We start from the raw sequence: 23,120 nt of genomic DNA on the forward strand, positions 1-23,120 counted from the left end.
TAATGGTGTGATGTTGAAAAGAATTAAATAAAATGTGATCAATACAGGCCTTTCAATAATTATTTGAGTAGGAGGCTGTGTGTTTAGAGTAGGCGGCTGTTAGTGAGTAGCGAGGGCCGTAAGGCCCGAGTAACGTAAGGGGGTCCGGGGGCATGCCCCCCCGGGAAATTTTGCAATTTAGTATATAAGGGATGCGTTTTCCAGCATTCTGAGGGCTGAAAATTTGGCTGTTATATGTGATCCACACAGCCCTTTTTTCAGCATTTTTGAGGGCAAAAAGTACAACTGAGACGTGTTCCATAGCTTTAGTATTTTCTGACTCAACTGATGTCTTTTACAACCCCGGGACACAAGGTATCATTATTGCTAATATCAAGATTGATGTCAAAAATTTGTCACTATTGTACTATCTGAAATGAAATTGTATCTGAAATAACAACGCCAAGATCCAGCTGTGTTTTATACAACAACTCACGGCACAACACCTGACTAATGAAATAATAATGTATCCAAATTTTACCGGAATACGCAAGATACAGCTGTGCTTTTTACAACCTCGGCACAAAAGCTCACTGAGTGAAATTTTGTCACTATTGTACTATCTGAAATAACAACGTCAAGATCCAGCTGTGTTTTGAACAACAACTCATGGCACAACACCTGACTGTAAATTAATAATGATCACTGAGCTGTTGTCAAAAGCATCAGACACATTCAGAGTCGCTGTATTCAAAGTCACTGTCTGAGTAATCGCCAAACAGATCATCAGGAGGGAGCTTCAAAAGCGCTGCGGTTGCCTCCATTTCTTCCTCCAGTGCAACCACATCCGCCTCTAGCGCCCTGGCAGTCTCCCACACATGCTCGATGTCTGTGATGTCCATGGGGATTGGGTCGACTTGAGTGCCTGCATCTGTTGTTGTGGGTTTGTGCAGTTGATGATCCTTTGATGGAGGATTTGCCAATTTGCGCCTGGGCTTGGCCAACCACTGCCTTGTCACCTCTTCTATGATAGGCTTGCACTCACTTGTACTAGGGCCATTGATGGTTACGTGCATGAGGGCCTGGAGCATGTCGTTTTTCATTGACGATCGGAGGCGAGTCTTGAGACGCTTGATAGCAGAGGCACCTCGCTCTGGCCAAGCATTGCTAACGGGCAGAGAAAGGCATATCTCTACTATTTGTAGGAGGCATGGACACATGTGTTGGTAGGTGGCTTTCATGGCCATCATGTGCTCAAGCAGCCATTCTGTCGGGGTCTTCCGGTTGGTCAGCTTCTTTGAAGGACGTCTGGGGGGACTTCGCTCTTTAAACTCAAGATGTTGTATTTGATCTTGGTCCACTCCGCCAGTAACTCGTCCTTCTTTTCAGCCTGGTCGTTGCTTCCATTGTAAAAGAAGTCGGCCAATACTATTGCTTCTTTCTTCCCGTACTCCTTAAAGCCAGGATCTGTCTTCTCTGGGACGGCGCATGGGTCAAAGATTTTGAAGGCTGTCAGGACTTCTAGGTTGCCAGAAAACCTGTTCACGATGTTGTCTTTCAGTGCCTGGACATATTGCCTTGTTAGGCTTTGCAGCATGCTCTTCTTCTCCGGTGTGAAATCTGGCAGGTCGCACCTTGAAAGTCTCCCTCCCTCGATCAGATCTTCCGTCATTCTGGCTAAGTGTGTTTGGTTCTTAGCGACATCATCTAGCTGATCCATGGTGTAGTCGATGGCTGGTGCGATTGAAGCAAAACACACTTCACCCTCTTGGAAGGCCTTACTCAGATGCCCGAGGATAGGAAGGACCTCATGCAATAAATACACAGTTCCTATAAATTTCAACTTCGAAGTTTGCTTCAAAAGGCCAGTTGCTGTTGCATCGTTGCTCTCTTTGAAGAATCTAAGGGTCTGAAGTAATGCTTCGTAATCTTCAAAGACCCCTTCGATAGCCTTCTCCGTTGAAAGCCATCTTGTCCTGCAGGCTTTTTTGAACCGCTTTCCAATTTGTTTCTTGCCTTTCGCGCTGACATTTATCTTCTTGACTTCAAGTACGGATTTCGCGTACGCCGCCGTTTTCTTCGCTGAGTTATCGAAGAAAGACCACAGTTGAATAAGGATACGCTCCACTTGTTTGATGTAATCTACTGTGTCGTTGGCGTCTCCGCACGCAAGGGCCAAACGGTGACAGATGCAATGGATGTTAAGCATGGCCTTGTTATCCGCTTTCAACCTTGTTGCTACTCCGGATCTTCGGCCTGTCATCACGGATGCCCCATCGCTTGAGAAACTTGACACATTTTCCATTTTCAGACCAGCATCTGTGACTTGGGAAATAATGGCCTCTGTGATGGACTTGGCGTCTGGTGATCCTGTTGTAGAACTCTCTAACAGGTCGCTGGCGGCCAGAAATGTCGTGTGAGCTTTGCCACTATTGGGGTCAACATATTTTACAAATGTTACCAGCTGCTCTATGTTGGAAACATCGCATACCTCGTCAGAGAGAATTCCAAAGCAGTTTGCGAGAGACAAGTTAGTCGTGAGCTGCTCTTTCAATACGCTGCCAATAAGGAGGAACATTTCTCGGACTGATCCTGCAGAGCGGTGTTGAAAGTACTTGATGTTGTCGAGACCTAGTTGCTCAAGCACTGACAGCAGACTAGTGAACTTCTTATTAGGCATCTCTTCTTTTGCTAGCCAGTACATGGCCAGAAATGTCTTATAGTACACCTCGTCCTTACTGCTTTGGATTTCTTTGATTGCTACTTCAAAGCTTGATACTCTGCTGAGTAGCTCCGCCTCGACTGCTGCTTTGTGCTGTTGTGATTGTGCATGATCCTCTAGAGCCGCTCGCTTAAATCGCACAGCAGGATCGAGGCTGTATTTTTTGCTTTTGTTTTGGGGGTTTGATGTCCCATGCTTTCGACAAAGCAAGCAGAACATTCCCTGGCCTTCAACATATATAAGCCAGTTGACATCAGTGGCGGTGGACAATGACAACTTCTCATCCATTATCCACTGATGCTGAAAGCGATCAGCAGCCCCCGTAGCCAGGCGGCGCGTTTCAGTGGGGCGCAGAGAGATGCACCTCCGGCTTCTACACGTGTGGAAGCTATGAATAACCTGAGGGTCATCAACAAATGAAGAGATTAAGAAATTCGACTCATCCTCTGCCGTCCATGCCTTTTTAACTTCGCCCTTTGCTCTGTTTTGCGGGGTCGGGTTGCTAGGTGTTTCATTTGCCTCATTTGTCTCGCCACCATGCACTATGAGATTGGCACCTGATGCCGTGCCATCTTGAACCTCTTGAGTAATGCTTGAAGCAGAGTTCGGCGATGGTAATGTAGTCTCTTCGTTTGGTTTGGCTGGAAAATACCACGTAAGTTATGTTATTTGAAATAAAAAGCTATGTTTGAAAAACGTTTTCTGACATACTGTTTTTCTGCCACATACTGTCTTTATGTAATTCAGTTAAAAATCTGATTGATATGGGACCGTTCTTATAATTTGGTTCCCAAACAAAAATCGCCTTTTTTACCACAACTGTTAGTAATCTCGCGCTCTGATTGGTCAATTCGCCGTGGTAAATAAGAGTCCATACCACGCGCGCGCACGCGTGCGGTACTTGCAACGGAAAGTCGCACGTGCTTCCTCGAAAATGAGTGAAATTGTGAAATGAGTGAAGTTGTTGTTGTGGTAAAAAACAAATTTCCAGGGGTTGAGCGTGGTATGTACTCTTATTTCCCACTCTACACGTCATCTTCGAGGCCAAAATTTGTTGTGGACTCACTCGACTTCGTCTCGTGAGTCCACAACATTTTGACCTCGAAGATGACGTGTAGCGTGGGAAATAAGAGTACATACCACGCTCAACCCCTGGAAATTTGTTAAATCTGCCAATTATAACTTTCCCTTCTTGCAAAACAATTTTTTTCTGCTTCTACTTTTATTTTTTGTGTCTCATGGTAATTACTCTTCTGTCTGTTGTGTTTTTTGACCCCCCAAAATAGCTCTGTTGACAAATAATCATTTTTCTGGCAGATGCGAGAAATAGCGTGAAAATTGATTTCCGCACCTATGTGCGTAAGTGCCAAAACCCGGGGGAAACGAGGGACTGTACTCCTACCAGAATTGTTAAACCAAGGGGAAACAAAATCGAAAAAATATATAACAGATTCGAGAAAAAAGAACATACCCTTATCAACGTACACCATATTTTCTTTTTTGCTTGGCCGTCACAAGAACAGTCGGCTGATATGCTTGTGCAACGCGCGCGATGAACGCGGGACTGTCCCGCGGACAGTGGTGACTTTTTGTTCTAACCTAATAGCGCGCGTAGTTTCATTTTGACGCCCATGATTTAGGACATCGACTAACTGGATATCAACATGGGCAATATGGATATCATATATGCGAGCCCCCCTCCCCGCCGAGTTTCCGATCAAACGGGCACTAAATAGCTTTCACTCAAATGAATATCTAGACAGTTCTTATGGAATGTTTCAAGAAAACCTCGAACAAGGCGAATTCTACTAAGATACTGCTTTCGTTTCCCAGGAGAGTTTGTATTGTAGATGATGAAAAAAAAAAACGTGAATCTGACGAATCTAGAAACCCATCAGGCCGTCACCAGACTGTCCAAGACAGTCAACCTCGGCAGAGGTCTCTCTTGCGAGCACACAAGAAACCGAAAATAATAGGCACAAGACACAAAAAAACTTGTAGTTTTTGTTCGTGATCGATACCCTGCGAGCCGAGCTTTCTCCTGTGAGTCTTTGATCTTTTCGTAAGCAGTCGTCTCTCAGACACGCCGACTTGCTACAAAATGAAACAGACCTCACAGGAGAAAGCTCGTTCACAGGATAAGTGATCGATGATAGATGTTCACAATTTAGTAGTTCAAAAGTTCAAACTAACTGGTTCAAACAACACAACGCATTTGTAATAATTTCAAAACCTCAATAAAGAAATGATATATTACCCGATCTATTTTCATTTACAAAATAGCTTCTGAAAGCATGAATATTCATGCCCGAACTCGCGGTCGCATCTCTCTTTGATCTCTTGTTGGACGTCGCCATGTTTGAAGAGAAATACCGCTGTACACAATTAGGCTCACACTACCCATAATCCATATCGATGCGAATCCAAGATGGCGGTCGTAAACAAAACAACACGCGACTTGAGTTATTTGGACGAGAATGCAATTGAACGAAGAAAAGTATTGCTAAAAAGACCCTGCTAAATAAGAAAATGATACAACAACATACTAGTGAGTATTTCATTTTCATTTGACAACGTTTCTAGAGCAAGTTTTAGGGCAGATTGCCCAACCTTTTTTTACTGTGTTTTGAAGTAGGCGGTGGTCAACGCCGAAGTAGGCGGTGGTCAACGCCGAAGTAGGCGGCGGTTCACCGCCGGTAGCCGCCTTCTATTGAAAGGCCTGTCAATAAGCGTTGCAGAGTGATTAGTGATGCGGGTAGGTTGGAGAATGTGTTGTTGGAATGAGTAGGATGCCATTGTATTTATAAAATCATCCGTGGCCTTATCTGAGCTACAACTCAATGCGTTAATATTCATGTCCCCATGAGTATGCAAAACTTATTTTCCTTATTTATCTTATCGATGGTTTCGTTAAGCGTGTTTGTAAAGTTTTCTATTTCTGAATTGGGGTGTCGGTAAGCAACACCACATAAAGTGTTTTGATTTTTTTGTTTTCGATTTCTATCCAGATTATCTCATGGAAATTGCTCGAAGAGGAAAGGTCTGAGCGAATGTTGTAGGAGAGGCTATTTTGTATATAGAAACCTACTCCGCCTGCCTCCGTATTACTTGGTTCAAAAATAAAATCATAGCTTTCTAGCTCCGTATTTAACGTACTGTAAACACGGTCCTTATTATACTTGATTTCGGAGAGCCCAATGACATTAAACGGGTGCTTCAGCTCGGCTAACAATGAGTGAAAGCTATCAAAATGAGCAGATAGGCTTCTGATGTTACAATGCATAACCGAAAATGTATTGTGGCAAATTGATTGACTAATTTCGGTACTTCTGTGAAAATCATGGGCTGAATAGTATTTAAAGTTTACTCCACAGGGTAAACTGTCTGAGGAGTCTTGGTTGGAAGGAGTAGGGAAATTATTAGTTTTGTTGCCCAATTTTGACAAGATCTCAAATCTCTGTAGTTCTTTTAAATAGTCAATTGATAAGCTCTTAGAGCAGAGAAAGCTAGAATTCGAATTGTATGATAAATCAAGAAGTTCAGGCTTAGTAAAGCTATTGAATGGAAAAGTTTCTGAGCTGGAAAAGTTTCTGAGCTATTGAATGGAAAAGTTTCTGAGCTATTGAATGGAAAAGTTTCTGAACTATTGAATGGAAAAGTTTCTGAGCTACTGAATGGAAAAGTTTCTGAGCTATTGAATGGAAAAGTTTCTGAGCTATTGAATGGAAAAGTTTCTGAACTATTGAATGGAAAAGTTTCTGAGCTATTGAATGGAAAAGTTTCTGAGCCTCCACTTGCTCTCCAAAAGCCCGCCTCCTCCACGACCAATGTACACTTCCCCTGGATGCACCACATACCGGCGCCCCCACACTCCAGTTGGACCGGCAACCCACTCCTGCTTCACACGATCCACCGTGGGAATCGAACGCTCCAAACGCTCACGAACGGATGGAATCATATGCCCACGACGCCAAGCTCTAGAGTAGCGGTAACACCGCATACACAACGGACGCCCCACGTCCACCTCCTTTTTCACGTCCAAACGATAACAACACTGGTAACGGCTACGCGTTGGAGCCGTAAGCACCGCACTCTCGCTCGCCGCCGCCATCGTCACTCTTTTTTTTTCTTGGGACACCGGTGACACAGGAATCCCATCGAACTTGTTTACCACGTCCTTGACAGGTTGGTACATTCCTGAGCAGGATATAACGCACCTCTGCATCATTCTTCAAAATAGCCTTGGCCATTGTGCCATTGTTCCTTTTTTGACAGGTTGTCACATTCCACACATTCCTGAGCAGGATAAAATGGAAATCTGCATAATTATTCAGGACAGCTGCAGGTTATGTTACTACTGCTAGCAATATTTTCCAGCAAATAATTTTATTTTTAAAATACAGAACAAATTTACAATTATCTCAAAATCAACTTTATAATTTTCGGATACAACGTGAACAGTGACTTCTATAACGTTATAGAAATCAGCAAAAATCGTTAAAAGACAAAACCAAATTCGACAAAAAGTTGGTATACAACAGAAAGTGCAAGGCAAGCTAAAATATCTCTATGATTAAAAAACCTACTAAAGCGGATCGAAGCACCTGTGACATCAAACAGTGGACCAACATTGGATGGCGGATGCTCTTCTTACGCCCCCCCCCCCCCCCCCCCCAAACAAAAGAACTTCATGGAACAAGTTGCCGGGGCATCCTATGATCAAGACCTCAGGACACCGGACCGCTCACCACCAAAAACTTGAAAGAATGAGTTGATTTGTGAAATGAACTTCTCAAAATCTGGAGTTTATCAAGCTTCAAATTTAAAATGGCATTTTTAATAAACGACGTGAACGTTGAAAACGACGTGAATTTCACGATTCAGACCTCCCAGCTTTTGCTACATAAAAAATGCACAAAACTGGTGAGAAAAAAAACAAATAAAAAAGCAAATAAGGACCATAAAACAAAAAGGGGCAAGCATGTTTTTTACCTGGGGCATATACTTAGAATAGAGTTGAAAGCACAAATGAGTTAAAAATTATCCCTTAAGTATCCCTTAAGTGTCCAATAATCAGGGCTTCTGGAATTACGCGGAAAAAACTCAAAATTACGCGGGATTCTTTGCTAAATTACGCGGAAAATCAATCGTTACGCGCTAAATTACGCGAGATTTTGCAATACATTTTTCTTTAAAAATCAAAATTATGCGGGATTCTTTACTGAATTAAGCGCTAAATTACACCGAAGGAAATAGCTTGAAAAGGTTTATTTTTTTGCGCGAAAATATCTTAGGCGAGTTTTCATTGGATCCTAGCCACCAGCCAATTAAAAAAGGTATTTTATTATTAGTCCTAGGCCTTCGCGGTTTAGCAGAAAACGCCTAGTCATTTTATTAGTTTTCGACATTCGGGGGGGACTTTGGCCGTTCATAGAAACGCTTCGCGTAGATAAACAATTGGCAATTATCAATCTACGGCGGGCGGGGCCCGCGTAGATAAACAATTAGCAATCATCAATCTACGTCGGGCGGGGTTCGCGTAGATAAATAATTAGCAATCATGAATCTACGGCGGGACTGGGGCCAAATGTATGAGCGAGCGCATAGAAACGAGAGGGACCCGTGCCGCGCCCTGCCGCGTCCCCCCAGCCCGTTGTCCGTAGTTTTTCGTAGGCCCCCAACGCCTAGGGTATACCGTCTGGGGGCCTCGTGGGAGAGGGGTCGCTTAAAGCATCTGCTTTAAGGGGATGGCGGCGCGTGCCCGTTTTCGGTAGCGCTAGGGGAGGCAAGGGGGGAGCCTAAAACGATGACAGGGTGGCTGGCCCCCCTTGTGTGGTAACATATGGGAACCCATTATTCACATACATAGTGGAGGCCATAAATAGTACATGTTTATTTCCAGAAATTCCCCCACGTTGCATTCCCTTGACAGATATTTAGGATTCGTTTTCGATTGGCGTACATGAAAGCGAACGACTCTTCACACCTTAATAACTTCTGGTAGGGAAAGAGATCTGTAGCAAATGCTTTGAGTCTCTGTGCGTGCCTTTCACTACATCCTATCCAGGGTTCGTACGCTTTTGAAAGAATAATAATCAAGGACTTTTCAAGGACTGTTTTATAAAAATTCAAGGACTCCCAAATAAACGTTTGAATTAAAAAAGGTAAATACAAGTACACACACCATGTGTCATTTTTTTATTTCTTGACGTATAAGCGTTTGTTTCCCAAGTAAAGTTTCAATAATAATAACAAAGTGTAATATATCTTCTACTTTTGTGGCATTGCACAAGAGTTTGATCTCAGTTTTCCAGTACGTATTCGTATCTAACATATGGTCTGTACATAATAGGGCAATGCTGGGTTCAAATTCGTAGTTTAGTAACAAGGACTCTTGTTAAAATAACACGACGTTTTCTTGGGCTCGTATGCAGACATAATTATATCGCGACGTATGCAAACATAATTGAATCTCATTTTCAAATCATCAATTTCAATTTGTATTGTCATTTAGCCCGTTAAATCATCTGAGCCGTTCAGTTTCTCTCCTAAAGCGCTCGCCTGCCTTCCTATCAACTAAAACCAGAAACATCGCCACAGAAAGCCAGGCCGGGCGATTACCATAGGGAACACAGGTCAAGAATGTCAAACAATGGTTTGACAGATGAAAGCCCAAAACAATGGATGTTTTGAAAACGTGTGCCCCGGTACAAATGATTTTAGCCGCGAGAAAAGCTCAGCCCATTTGGTATCAAGCGGGTTGCTCTTTTAGATTTCGGCCTTGCGAGTGAGATCTGCAAGTTCATCTTCAACGTCCTTTAATGCCTTCTGCTTTTCTTTCGCGCATTTTCTGAGGGCATTAGACTTTGCAAGCAGGAAAAGCTGAGCCTTTTCTTCTGCCTCATTTGCAAATTTGTCGGCATCAAACTGCAGCGATGCAATTTCGCAGGACAGCCGCATTCTTTTCTTCTCTAAATCCTCTTCTCTTTCTTTGCATTTTCGCTTGCGATTTTCTTGGATGGTTTTCGCCTGGGCCTTTCTCTGCTCGTCAAGATATTCAACATATCGCCGTCTTCATTGACTTGCGGCGTCCAACAGCTGCTTAGTAACCTCGAGCTTCTTCAGGCCTCCGATGTGCGTGATGTGATCATGGATGACTCGCTGAGCAGTGAAGCTTCTTTCTTGCAAGTTTTCCACCATCACTTGGCGATTAACTGAGAAACCTCGTTCCACGGTAGCTTGACCATGTGATAAAACCAGAAGTACTTTGACAAGCTTCCAAAGCTTAGCTAGCGAACTCTGGGAAGCAATGTGCTGTGCAAGGAAGGTATCCAATCTGTCTTTCACAAAATTAAACTTCAGAAAGACTTCTTTATGGGCCAGAACTGCCTTGTCTGCAAAGTCAGTGTACTGGTGAACTAAGGCATCGCAGTCTGGCATCTGCACTCGCTTGTATTCGACCATCTTCTTCAGTACGACCTTGAACTTCGAGATACTTCCTTCCTTGTCTTCAACGATTTCAGCAGGATCTAGGAACGCAAGATTCCGTGCCACTGAATATGCGATGGGGGTCTTTTCCAGCAGTTTACTAACTACAGACTTCATGAAATCTCGAAACTCATTTCTGAACTGGAATGCCTAAAACAAAGGAAAAAAAGGCAAGATTATTCTTTGTATACAAACCCTTTTTACCACCCAAAAACAGAGATCGATCGAGACCAGTTCAATCAGTTCTGTAACTATACAGTTCATATGAAAACCGCTCTATGCAGTACCTCCACTGATGCCATTGGCAAATGTTGCTAGTTATATTGTTAAACGGAAAATTAACCATTGTTTTGTAAGAAAACCAATGGACCCAGCTTTTGTTTGTAGCTCCATGCAGCGTTTTAGGCCTTGACTTTGACTCCTAAAGAGGTCCCGTAGTAAAAAAAAAACTGCATAAAAAGAAAATAATAAGAATGCTAGATTCCTACCTGAAGCCCGCTGACTTTCTTGTCTAACAAAAGCTTTCTAATCTTGGCCTGTGCTACAAATCCGACATCAACCTTCTTGTCATCGAGATAATTCTCCTTGTTTGACAAGTCAAACTTGGCAAGCTTTATGGGCGAGTTTGCTTGTTGTAGTACGTCAGGCTTGATAAACCGCTTCATGAGACTTTGAATGACTTTCTGCAGCCTGCTCACCAGAAATGGAAGTATTGGATTGTCGGATTGGAATGCGGTCAAAAATGGTTGAAGCTGGCTCGCAACGGATTCAAATGCGGCCATCTTGGCTGGGACCAGTATATCCTTCGTGGCGTCTCTCACAATTTTGAAAGACTTCGAAGTGGGAGTCGTGAATTTCTTCTGCGATAGCACTGCTTGGACATATGTCTTGATATTATCCCAAATTTCTTGAGCTCTTACTGCAACTGGGACGTTTTCCAGCCACTCGTCAAGCTTCTGTATGCGCCCTTGCAATTCTCGCTTAAAAAACTCAGCTATACCAAAGCAGGCCATGTAAGCGCATTTCTTTTCTCCACATGAAAACTTATCAGCAACTGTGCTATCGAGAAACATTAGTTTAAATAATGTGGAGATGTCTTCGCAACTTTTATAACTATAATGAGACATCACTACTTATATTGACCATATGACTTCTGCTCTAAGAACGTCATTCGCGGAACAGTAGGATTCTAGAACTTCTTGACGTTTCGATGTTTCTTGATTTTTTGCATCTCTTTGCTTACTTGCGGTTTCCAGGAAATTCTTGACACTTTGGGAATCATTGTTGCCTGTAATTATAGAAAGCATATATTTTTTTCAACTTCGAATCGTTGGGAAAATCGTTAAGTGCTCAGGAAGTGTTGCGCTATATTAGCATATATCATTAATATTATAAAAATTATTACCTGATACGCGTGCCTTTTTCATGAAATAAAATGCGATGCAACATGGGAACAAATAAAGTCACAAAATTTTAATCATTGACTTTATTGCCATATTTAGCGCACCGCTTTTACGAAAGCTTAATTTAATGCTTACAGCCATTCTCGTTTACACGCGACCGCCAACAAAATGATCAAGTGAAAAATCGATTTTTTTGTAAATGCTATTTATAATAAAACGCCAATAGTTTTAAATTGTACTAAATATTGATCTCCTAGGTAAATAGGACTAATTCAGCGAGTAGCACGGACTTTCTGGTAAAAAAGATCAAGACAAGCAGTCGAAAGTACCGTGGAGTGTTGTCATGGAAACCTTTGCAAAAAAACGAGTTCTTTCGCAAGGTTTTTTGGCGGTTTTCTTGGCGGTCGTGTGTAATTGAGAATGCCTATAAACCAATGTCTAAACTTCAGTAAATATTTTTAGCTGTACCTGTTACGTATGTCTAGGAGTTGCTCTAATTCCTTTTCAAGAAGATCAAAATGAGTTAATAACTCTTTAGTTTTTCTCTCTGTGTTTCTGTAGCTTTCCAACAAACACCTGAATTCTGAAACGAAATCTCTGTCAAATTGTTGTTGTCCGTTTTCAATTTTAGATAAGATCGTCACCAAGTTATTTCGGAATTCTTTTAAATCTTCTAATGAATTAAGACGTTTGTCTCTGATGAAACCTAAGTATAAACTTAGTCGTTCCAAATGAGCCATTTTCCCTCGTGTTGAATTTGTGGATGAAAACGTAACAGAGTTTCCCCGCCAAGGGTTGGCAGATCACAGAAAACGCGTGGCACAATATAAGCACATAACGAATAACGGTGTCTCGTTTATTTAATACTCGAACATAATTAATACTTGGACAACAATATCATGGAACCATTGATAAAGAACGGAGGCAGAAAATGTTTGTAGCGAGCGAATGCTAAGCTCACTTATTTTCCCGCTCAAAAACGAGAGGCGGCCTGCATTTTCCCGCCCAAACAACAGGGAGCCCACACAAAGGACCTACGCCAGCTTCGCAAACTGGTGTTCACGCGAGTATTCAAGTTTTTAACAAATATTTTCTGACATAAATGAATTAAAGAACACATGCTTCTAAACTGACTTTATTTTTTTTAAACCCCTGAACAATTTTAAGGACTTCCAAAGAGTTTAAATAATTTTCCAGGATATTACAGACCTTGAATTTGACATTTCAAAATTTAAGTACTTTCCAGGTTTTCAAGGACCCGTACGAACCCTGCTATCTCTTTTTCGATCCACTCTTTCCATGTACACGACGTATCACCCCTATGGCGAAAACGGGATCTCGAGAGCGTGATCCATTGTCCAAGCCGAAATGAATGACGTAAGATTCCAGTCTTCAAACTTCCCAGCCTTTTGATTCCCCTCTTTATCATGTTTGCAATGGTGTCCCAGTCCTCAGTCGGCTCGATGTTTGTGATTGCTGCACTGTCTTGTTCGACCTGGGAAAAAACAGAAGGATACATGAGAAACCCGACTTGCTGTGTCGCTTAGTGTCACACAACAATTCAGCAAAGGCCCGACTTGCTATGTCGCTTTACACTTCACTATACATTAATACCGACTGTGTTGGACATTTGTAACAGAAAAGCTTCTTACCTCACTTAGTTGTGCTTTAAGGTGCTCCATTAGACCTTCATCCGTGAATATATCCGCTTTTTTCTTTCGCGTTGCGGTGGCTCGGGCTTTCTTTCGCCGCGGCTCATTACCATACTCATCTCCCCGTTCGAGTTGCCGTTCCGTCTCCTCCTTGATTTTGTCGGGTAAGGCGGTAAAGAACGATTCGCTCCGTTCCTGCAATTCCCGAAGAGCCTCCATCTGCCTTCAGCAGCGGTCTTTTAGTTCTGTGTAGGCCGTCTTTTTGTCCTCGTAAACGAACCAGGGCATTCGGCAATAATCAGCTTCGTCGTCAGAAATCGTATCGTCCACTACAAACGGGTCGTCCCATGGAAGAGAACCGGGGTAGTCGTCGTCAAATAAGAGTTTTTTCTCGAGCTCAGCAGGGAGAGAAAAGTCGCTGTCGGACGGGCTTAGCTCCATACTGTTTGATAATTTGGAAGAGAATGCAAAGCCAGTACGAAACTGCGTTGTGATTAGAATTCAAGCAGCCAATAGAGTCATTGTGTAAGTGCCGAAAATAGCACCGTCACGAAAAGAAAACAAAGGGGAATCCCCTTCACTCTCATGACGTTGAGCAAACATACCAAAGCAGAACTGGGGGGTTGAAGCACTGCACCTCCCGATATTTGCAAGCCAGTACAAATGCATGCCAGCATCCCAAATGCTCTGTTGGGAGAATGCCATCAAGTACAAACATAGAGTACACTAAAGTCCAATTTTTCCATTGGGATTCTGTGTAGTTAGCCGTAGTTTGATTATATTTGAGAGGGAAGTCTGCAAAGACCAGTTCCAACATCAAAGTGACTGATTCTTTGCTTGATCGCTTCTAAGTCTTCCTTACTCAAAATGCCATTTTTGACCCAAGTCTTGAACATTGTCTTTGCAGTGCCCAAGAACAAATTGTGCATGGGGTCTATAACAGTTAAAGGAATAACATCGAAATACTCAAGCTCTAAGAGTACAGAATAATACAAGCCATATTGATTATTAGATAGCTGTTGGTGATAGCTTTATGAACTAAAACAGCATGCCTCCTATGGGTCTCAATGTTTCTAGATGGCCATCTCCCTTGTCAAAGCTTTCAATTTATTTATATAAAAACGTTTTAAAGCATAATTTTGATTTTCAAAACAACGTCGGCAAAAGATACTTACAAGATAACGTCAGAGTGTTCTGTTTTCTAAGCGCTTCAGAGAACCTGCAAGAAGGGCAGTACAAAATTCATAAAATGGTTATAGAGATTGACTGATATAAAGGTAAGATACCAAAGCAGATACCAAAGCACATATTTAAGGTCATCGTCCTTCTCTACTTGGTCAATATGCAAATTGAATGTGTAAATTTATTTATAAAAAAAACGTTTTGTTTCCCAAGGTCATAACACCTCTTAAAATTTACGAGAGATACTCATATTCTGTTGTTAAAAATTGAGTGCTGCATTTAACTAGTTTGGAGACTTCTTCAATAACGGCGTTTGATTTATTTTTACCTCGGATATTTTTTTTTTTTTGGGGGGGGGGGGGGGAATTCTAATATTTTTAATCCTCCCCCCTCAAAGTACCAAGTACCACTACCCCTTAAAACCACTAGCCACTCTCCCCACCTTATGGAACAACACCCACAACACTTTATCCGACCCTAAATCATTTCCTCAGCCACCTCTTTGTTAGTTTCCTCGTCATTATCGTCGAGATCGTCGTTATATCAAATAAGAATGAATATTAATTCAACACATCGAGGCAGACCAGATGCATTTACATGACTCATAGATGTGCTTCACACTGTATTTTTGTATTCTATTTAACAGAGCTAGAGTCAACTCTGGAAAAATGTTATACGCCAGCCCCCAAAGTCCACGAGATCAGCAAGATGTACGACATCCGGAAATGGGTGAAGACATTTTGCGAAGAGCTCCATGGCCTTACCACCCCGCATGTTTTTAAGATAGAAATGGCACCATCTGGTAAGGTTATCCTTAGATACAAGCACTGGTCATCGGACAAGACAGAGAAGTGGAAACCAGAGGACGAAAATCCAGAAAACTGGATCACCTTGATTAAGGTAAGTAAAATTGATTCAAATGACCAACAATGAACCCCAGAGGTAAACAGAGATGGACTGCGCGGCAAAAATAGAAGTAGAGTAACAATGGTCTCAAAAAGACTCCCAAAATATTTCATATAATTAAATGTGCCACTAGACATAGTAAGCCCAGACCTGGAGAAGATGGAGTTCGAGAGGGTGAAGGGTGACCTCAAGAAGTTCTACAGCGGGTCCCGCCTCTTTGGAGAAGAGAAAAAAGAGTGGGAAGAGTTGATGTCCAGTGAGCACAACTTCTTCTCCCCGAAAGTGCGCAGCGAAGAGTTCGACGAATAAAGGCGCTGGTCACCAAAAAACAAGAGCAGACCAAGGAGCAATTGCCCTGCACCCGTGGAATAGCAGATGTGAGACCTGCAGCTGTCCCGGATGAAGTAGAGCTTCAAATCCAGAAGCAATTTGACAGTATCAGACCGGTGAGTGTCTACTACAATACCTAACGCAATTTAAAGAAAATTAAGGAAACACCCAGCTAACCACCAGTTTCCATGAGTATTGTTTTTGCTTTATTTTTATTTATTTATTTATTTTTTTTTTTTTTTGGGGGGGGGGTGTAACATATATAAAATGGTCAAAATAAATTTGAGCGAATGTAATGGGAATGTAATGCTATTGACGTCTACTATTGCTATAGCTTATGAAGACACCCATTTTCAAATCTTTGCAGGTTTATAGTGGACCCTACAGGCCGCCTACAACAGTTTTCCAAGTAATGGGCTACGAGCAGTTGAAAGAGGGGGATCTTGTAGCGGTGAATGTTGCTAATTATGATGAGATCCCGTGCATTGGCAAGGTCGTCGAACTGAGGGTTCAAAAGTTCGTCATAGAGTGGTGGAAAGGGACGTGGCTCAAGTCATGGGAGGTTTGGCCGGGATGCGAGCAGGATGTGTTGCCAGTTAGGAGCATTCTCCTCTATGCGTTCGAGCTAGATGACAGGGGGAGGTTGTCGAAAGACACACGAAAGAACTTAAAAAATGCTTATAGAGCTTTAAAGGGAAATTTTATTGCTATTTCCTGCGTACTTTTTAATTGCCAGTATTGAACTCACAATTTATTGCCAGAAACTGTCGAGGCTGTACACGGAAATTTCCTGCGCACTTTTCAAGGGCCAGTAATGAATTCACATTTTATTACCAGAAACTGCCGAGCCAGTACGCGGGAAATTGCTGCGTACTTTTTTAGGGGCCAGTATTGAACCCACAATTTATTACCAGAAACTGCCGAGCCAGTACGCGGGAAATTCCTGCGTACTTTTTAGGGGCCAGTATTGCCAATATCGAAGTCATAATTTATTGCCAGAAACTGTCGAACAAGTACACGGGAATTTCCTGCGTACTTTTTAGGGGCCGGTATTGCCAATATCGAAGTCATAATTTATTGCCAGAAACTGTCGAACAAATACACGGGAATTTCCTGCGTACTTTTTTAGGGGCCAGTATTGAACTCACAATTTATAACCAGAAACTGCCGAGCCAGTACGCGGGAAATTCCTGCGTACTTTTTAGGGGCCAGTATTGCCAATATCGAAGTCATAATTTATTGCCAGAAACTGTCGAACAAGTACACGGGAATTTCCTGCGTACTTTTTAGGGGCCGGTATTGCCAATATCGAAGTCATAATTTATTGCCAGAAACTGTCGAACAAATACACGGGAATTTCCTGCGTACTTTTTTAGGGGCCAGTATTGAACTCACAATTTATTACCAGAAACTGCCGAGCCAGTACGCGGGAAATTCCTGCGTACTTTTTATGGGCCAGTATTGCCAATATTGAAGTCATAATTTATTGCCAGAAACTGTCGAACAAGTACACGGGAATTTCCTGCGTACTTTTTAGGGGCCGGTATTGCCAATATCGGAGTCATAATTTATTGCCAGAAACTGCCGAACAAATACACGGGCATTTCCTGCGTACTTTTTTAGGGGCCAGTATTGAACTCACAATTTATTACCAGAAACTGCCGAGCCAGTACGCGGGAAATTCCTGCGTACTTTTTAGGGGCCAGTATTGAACTCACAATTTATTGCCAGAAACTGCCGAACAAGTACACGGGAATTTCCTGCGTACTTTTTAGAGGCCGGTATTGAAGTCGATTTTTATTGCCAGAAACTGCCGAGCCAGTACGCGGGAATTTCCTGCGTACTTTTTAGGGGCCAGTATTGCCAATATCGAAGTCATAATTTATTGCCAGAAACTGTCGAACAAGTACACGGGAATTTCCTGCGTACTTTTTAGGGGCCAGTATTGAACTCACAATTCATTGCCAGAAACTGTCGAACAAGTACACGGGAATTTCCTGCGTACTTTTTAGGGGCCAGTATTGAAGTCGATTTTTATTGCAAGAAACTATTGAGCCAGTACACGGGAATTTCCTGCGTGCTTTTTAGGGGCTAGTATTGCCAATATCGAAGTCATAGAGCCAGTACACGGGAATTTCCTGCGTACTTTTAAAGTAAGAATAAGTAGCACGAACGGGGACTAGGGATAAATTTCCCGGCTGGTTTGACGGAGTGTTTTATGTAGCTTACACTTGCCATTTTGCTGAATATTCTAGGGTCAAGTTGAAAATATACATTTTTATAGAATTAATTTCAAATTTTTGTATAATATTTCAAGGTCGGCACCAACAAGGGATTTAAAACGTTATCCTTCTATCGGTTCTTGTAAACGAAGGACTTGTGTATTTCTTTATTAAACCTTAAAAAATTCCGGTAACAAACGTTTAGAAGATCTGTTATTGATACCAAAATGTGGAAAGAAATGACGTATATTTGGTAAATTTAACCAAAAAGGGAACTTCTGAAAATCGCGATTTTGAAATGAGTGTTCCACAAGGCATTCTCTGATCACCTGTATCGTTCCTATAAATTGTAAAGCCATGTAATTCATAATCTGTGTCAATATCCCTAGAGCACAACTGTGATTCAACAAATGCATTCAGATCTGCTGCCTGGATATTGTAATCACATTGGACATCCTAAAAAAGGAAGGTGAAGAGATCTAACATTCTGGAACAGAATCTTTATTGTATTCTCTTTGATTTCATACAAAGATGACACAGAGGGAGCTAATAAGTTTTCTCTGAGTCTAGTCAATTCCTCTTTGTCCTTCTTGCTGACACACTTTATTTTCATTGAGGTTTAATATATGCAAATGCGAGCTGTTTCTAAGCCTGCTCAATCCAACATAGTGCATATGCTCCCTACTGCAAGATGGTAAGTCAACTACAGCTTCACTAAGGGTATCACCTTGACAACGGTGAATAGTCTTTGCAGCAGCTGCTCTTAAAGGAAATTGTCTACGAAGAACTTTGGCTTGGTGTCTTTTGGATATTTTGGTGTCCAGGTCTTGCTGGTGTTACTACCGAATAAGTGCCCATACTCCCTGCGTTGGTTTGCTCCAATGAATTTGTCAGGAAAGGAAACCCAGATTATACTTGGTCTTGAAGAATTGTGAACTCTGTAGTCTATATCTTCAATTACACACTCAGTGCCATTAGCCATTCCATCACAAACATTAATATTTGTTGTGAAATCATACTTAGCACCCACTGCTATGGAAACTAAGTTGCTTAATCCCATAGTTTTTGATGGATCATTAGGAATCTTTTCTTTTATTTGCTTTTTAAGCTCATCGGTAATGTCACCAACAACAACATCAATGCACCTTATTTGGGCCTTTTTCGTTTGAGCACATTGAAATACAGTGTTATTATGCATATTGACCAGTTGGTTGGTTGTAAATAGATACGTAATGTGCATTGGGTAATTTGGTTCACCAGGATTGAAAATGGATCTGAGACTTATGGTTCACTTGCAGCCAATATCTGGCAACAGCATTTCACAATGCTTGAACTCTCAAAAATCATGCGACAAAAAGATGTAGGCTTTGAGACATTAAAAAGACGAGTTCTTTCAATCAATCCTGGTGAACCAAATTACCCAATGCACATTACGCATCCATTTACAACCAACCAACTGGTCAATATGCATAATAAGGAAGGAATAAAAGCCAATCCATTAGAGACTTATTTATCTGATCATAAAGCAGTTTATGCATTGCTTACAATTTAGTATATAGATGATGCATAGTATCCCGGATTCTGACATAACAGAACTTGTTTTACACAATCTTTATACAGCAATTATCCGTTTCCAACAGTACTCAGTAACACTAAATGTCATGAATGCACAGCTGTGACGTTTTTATTTATTGTTTTTTTTACTTTATTCCAATTTATAGTTGGAACCAACATGGAATCACCAACTACATCAAGGTAAGATGAACTGGAATATTACTAACTGCAATTTAGGAATATCAGGCATTTTCTCTTAAATAACATTTTTTTGTCTTGTCAACAGAAAAAACGAGGACACGTCTACAAGTAAGTAACCAACAATACATATTACCAACATAATGTTAACATATGATTTAGAGTGGACGAGTGTCGAAAACTAGTTACACTTGGTTTAGTCAGCATTTCTATTGGTCGAGAGCACACTTGGTTTAGTCAGCATTTCTATTGGTCGAGAGCAAAGTCTTTTGTATTTCACTAAAATAAAATTGCAAACTAAATCAAAACACAATCTCTCCGTGCACCCCTAACTTATTCTCTTTATATATTCCAAAATAACTCTTAGTGATTATCGCCGTAAACAGTCAGTCAAATATAGATAAAATAGGAGGTCCAATTATTGAGTTCAATAATTCAATCGATGGTCACTTTCTTACAATAGAACAGGCGCTTGGTAGCAACGAGTACACCAAGGTCGATCTCAAAGGCAAAATCACGAAGAAAGACGAAACCAAGCAAAAGATAATAAAGGACAACAATGAAACTTACAAAATCGACAGTATCTTAGCAGATCAGAGTGACTCCATAAAATTAGTTTTATGGGAAGATCGAGGAGGTAGTTGCTGGTAAATCATACCATTTCCAAAACCTCACCGTTAGAGTTTATCAAGATGAGAAATATTTGAACACAAACCCGAACACGTCAATCAAGGAAATAGACGAAAATATCAACGTGAACTTGGATACACCGGATATCCAAAGTAACCTCTTAAAGGGACAAGTTATCGGCGCTGGACAGGTAAAGCGAAAGCAGGAAAACAAGTAATGATAGCTGATAAAGCCTCGAAAGTAATTTCACAGTTTATTACATTGTAACACGATTCTGAGAACATTATGTCAAAACCCTTACGTTTTGACTGAAGATCTATTTTGACTTTGATATGTACTCTTCACGTTTTATTCACATTCGTTTAGATTTAAGTGAATGCCCAACATAGTTTTCTACAAGTTTTTGGGCCTCCACCGTTGCGCAACAATATCAACTTCCATTGTTCAAAATTAAAAATAACTTTTAGCCAAATATGTTTATAAACGTATTTTTATGGCTCATTGATATTTGCTGTAAACGTTCCAGTTGATATAAGTTATATAATAAAAGTTTTCAAGTGTCAAATGATTAAATCACTAAGCACTGGACAATGGCATTACAACCCCCCTCCCCCCATCACACACACACAAAAATATCCAAACAATTTTAGACTGAGTAAAAGTTTAATGAGAAAACAATCGCCATTCAATAAAGCTCATCTACATCATCAAGTGTGTCTAGTTTAGCAACATCGCAGTAGCAACATGAACGTTTGCGAGCCTATTTTTTGCAAATGAGACTATTATACAGGGGCCGGTTCCTGAAAAGCCGATTAGCGCTTACCCAGGGTTAAATTAACCCTAACCCACGATTTTTACCCCCGGATTAGTTCTGTTCCCGAAACGCCGGTTAGCGCTAACCCAGGGTTAGTTTGGGGAATAAATCTAACCCTGCTCGCGAGGTGGGTTAACTCGCTAATCCATCGATTAGCGCAAGCTGGCAAAAAACAAAATGGCGGATTTGTTTTGCCGGGTCGGGGAAGCTTACCCACAAGCTCGCGAACACCGCTTTCGCTTGTTTAACGGAAGCCTTGATGACTTCCTCAACGACCAAGAGGTCAAATCGAGGTTCCGCTTTCGGAAAGACACAATTGAGTATATAACACAGTTTTTGAGGGGGGAATTAAGCCGGGATACGCGACGAAATCACGCACATGCTCCAATAGTCCAAGTTCTTGTCGCACTACGCTTTTACGCTTCAGGGAGTTTTTTGCAAATCATAGGCGATACATTTGGCCTTCCAAAGTCTACCGTTTCCCGTTGCGTCTCAGATGTGACAAGAGCGCTTGTTAGCAAAGCTGACCGCTTCATCAAATGGCCTTCGCGAGAGAGGCAAAGGGAGATAAAGCAGGCATTTTACGACAAGCACGGCTTCCCTGGAGTTATCGGCTGTATTGACGGGACTCATGTAAAGCTCCAGGCCCCGACAAATCATGAGAACGATTATGTCAATCGGAAAGGGCAGCACAGCATTAACGTGCAAGCCGTGTGTGACAACAAAGGTAAAATATTTTAAGGTGTGAAGATGGGGGGGGGGGGGGGTATAAAACAACAACTTCACTGCATGCCAAGTAATTGCAGAGGCAGCCAAGGAACTCATGCAAAAAGGCTGAAAGCAGTTGTTTTTTATATATCTTTTGAAAACCTTGCAGGTTCTTACGAGAGGATGGTTGGGATAGATGCACCCCCTTAATAATAATAACAACAACAAGAATAATATCAATGAATCAGATCTCAATCAGCCAAACAATATTTCTCTTATTTTAAGAATGGGTCCCCCTCACAATACAAGCACACTGCTTGTTTGCATCCTTTAGATCTATCTATTTGCTATGGGGGTGAAGGGAAGGGTTTGACCCAAAAATTTACTAATACATACATTGATCCTCTATCGTCCTTATCCAGCTTTGCTTTTACTTTTTTTATTTATTGTTTTTATTAAGATGAACTTGTTTCATCTTTATTTTTTGCAGGTCTCTTTACCAACATTGTTGCCCGTTGGCCTGGTAGTACACATGATGCTTTCATATTTCGGAATTCATCTATTCAGAATACGCTGGAAAGGGAGCACACAAGGATAGATGAGGGGTACTTGTTAGGGGACAGTGGGTATCCATGCCGCCCCTTCCTCATGAAACCCTATCCTAACCCAGCCAACCAGCATCAGGTAAGGAAGTGTTCATTAAATACACCGAGGGGGGGGGGGAGGGAAGATTGTGTGGGGGCTCCTAAAATTTTTAGCCAAGAAAAAGGGGGGTTTCAAAAAAAGGTCCTCTAAGGGAAAGAGAAAGAAAATTTTAGGGTTCTATAAGGGGGGCACCGAAAATTTTTTTTTTACAATGAAAGGGGGCTCGGAATTTTTAAGGTGTCTTGGGTAAAAATCTTCCCTCCCCCCCTCAGTGTAATTAATGATCACTCCCTAAGAATTTTTTTAAATAATGAGACAACTAAATTGTTGTATATTTTCATAACTCCTCTATTACCACTGATAGTAGTAATACCCAATAAATTCAATAAATATGAAAAGTGAAAATGTGCACTAAAAAGGTACTGCACTGAGTGGATATCATGGTACTCAATTAAAAAAGTCTACATGTTACAACACCTGAATAATACATTGAAACTTTTTATGTATGATTTAAATAATAGGAAATTATCCAGGAAATAACCCACAATTCTTAGTGCTTTTTTTTATAAAACCTATGCAACACTGTCGTAGTCAAGCCAGCATACAAGAGAACAAGGATATTAGAGTGTATACGAGTTAAACAACCTAAAGTGCATTTCACTCTAATACCTTGGTATACAGTTATCT

The 23,120-nt window shown here is 41.4% G+C and overlaps 3 protein-coding genes and 1 pseudogene across 4 annotated transcripts in view; 2 read left to right on the forward strand and 2 right to left on the reverse strand.

Moving 5' to 3' along the window:
* Nucleotides 1-23,120, forward strand: part of LOC116601954 (putative nuclease HARBI1) — a gene marked incomplete at its 5' end in the record, with an annotated part of 49,879 nt that overhangs the window by 25,735 nt on the left and 1,024 nt on the right. Inside the window, 2 exons of the mRNA XM_048722098.1 lie at nucleotides 19,606-19,639; nucleotides 22,279-22,472. Coding sequence (XP_048578055.1) covers nucleotides 19,606-19,639; nucleotides 22,279-22,472 — 228 coding nt within the window. The remainder of the gene's footprint in view (nucleotides 1-19,605; nucleotides 19,640-22,278; nucleotides 22,473-23,120) is intronic.
* LOC125559797 lies at nucleotides 292-6,168 on the reverse strand (annotated as a pseudogene).
* On the reverse strand, nucleotides 8,573-14,214 carry LOC116618576. Of its 2 annotated transcripts, XM_048721514.1 has the most exons (4): nucleotides 13,245-14,214; nucleotides 12,061-13,087; nucleotides 10,678-11,477; nucleotides 8,573-10,339 (listed from the first exon to the last, which is right to left on the reverse strand). In XM_048721514.1, the coding sequence occupies exons 3-4, from the start codon at nucleotides 11,314-11,316 to the stop codon at nucleotides 9,776-9,778; spliced, it is 1,203 nt and encodes a 400-aa protein (XP_048577471.1). In that variant the 5' UTR covers nucleotides 11,317-11,477; nucleotides 12,061-13,087; nucleotides 13,245-14,214; the 3' UTR covers nucleotides 8,573-9,775. The 2 variants fall into 2 exon arrangements, with proteins under 2 accessions (XP_048577471.1, XP_048577470.1); XM_048721513.1 differs by having other exon boundaries at nucleotides 10,678-13,087.
* LOC116617035 (putative nuclease HARBI1) lies at nucleotides 20,934-21,843 on the forward strand. The gene has a single exon (XM_048721516.1). It carries the CDS (start codon nucleotides 21,258-21,260, stop codon nucleotides 21,819-21,821), a length of 564 nt encoding a protein of 187 aa, XP_048577473.1. The 5' UTR covers nucleotides 20,934-21,257; the 3' UTR covers nucleotides 21,822-21,843.

Source organism: Nematostella vectensis, chromosome 14 (genome assembly GCF_932526225.1).
Source record: "Nematostella vectensis chromosome 14, jaNemVect1.1, whole genome shotgun sequence".
Lineage (NCBI taxonomy): Eukaryota > Metazoa > Cnidaria > Anthozoa > Actiniaria > Edwardsiidae > Nematostella > Nematostella vectensis.

Excerpts from the sequence above, each read along its gene's own strand:
- LOC116618576 (XM_048721514.1), bottom strand. The coding sequence starts at position 11,316 with ATGTCTCATTATAGTTATAAAAGTTGCGAAGACATCTCCACATTATTT. Across the intron at positions 10,340-10,677 it reads AGAAAGTCAGCGGGCTTCAG|GCATTCCAGTTCAGAAATGA; the intron begins GTAGGAATCTAG and ends CCTTTGTTTTAG.
- LOC116617035 (XM_048721516.1), top strand. The coding sequence starts at position 21,258 with ATGGCGGATTTGTTTTGCCGGGTCGGGGAAGCTTACCCACAAGCTCGC.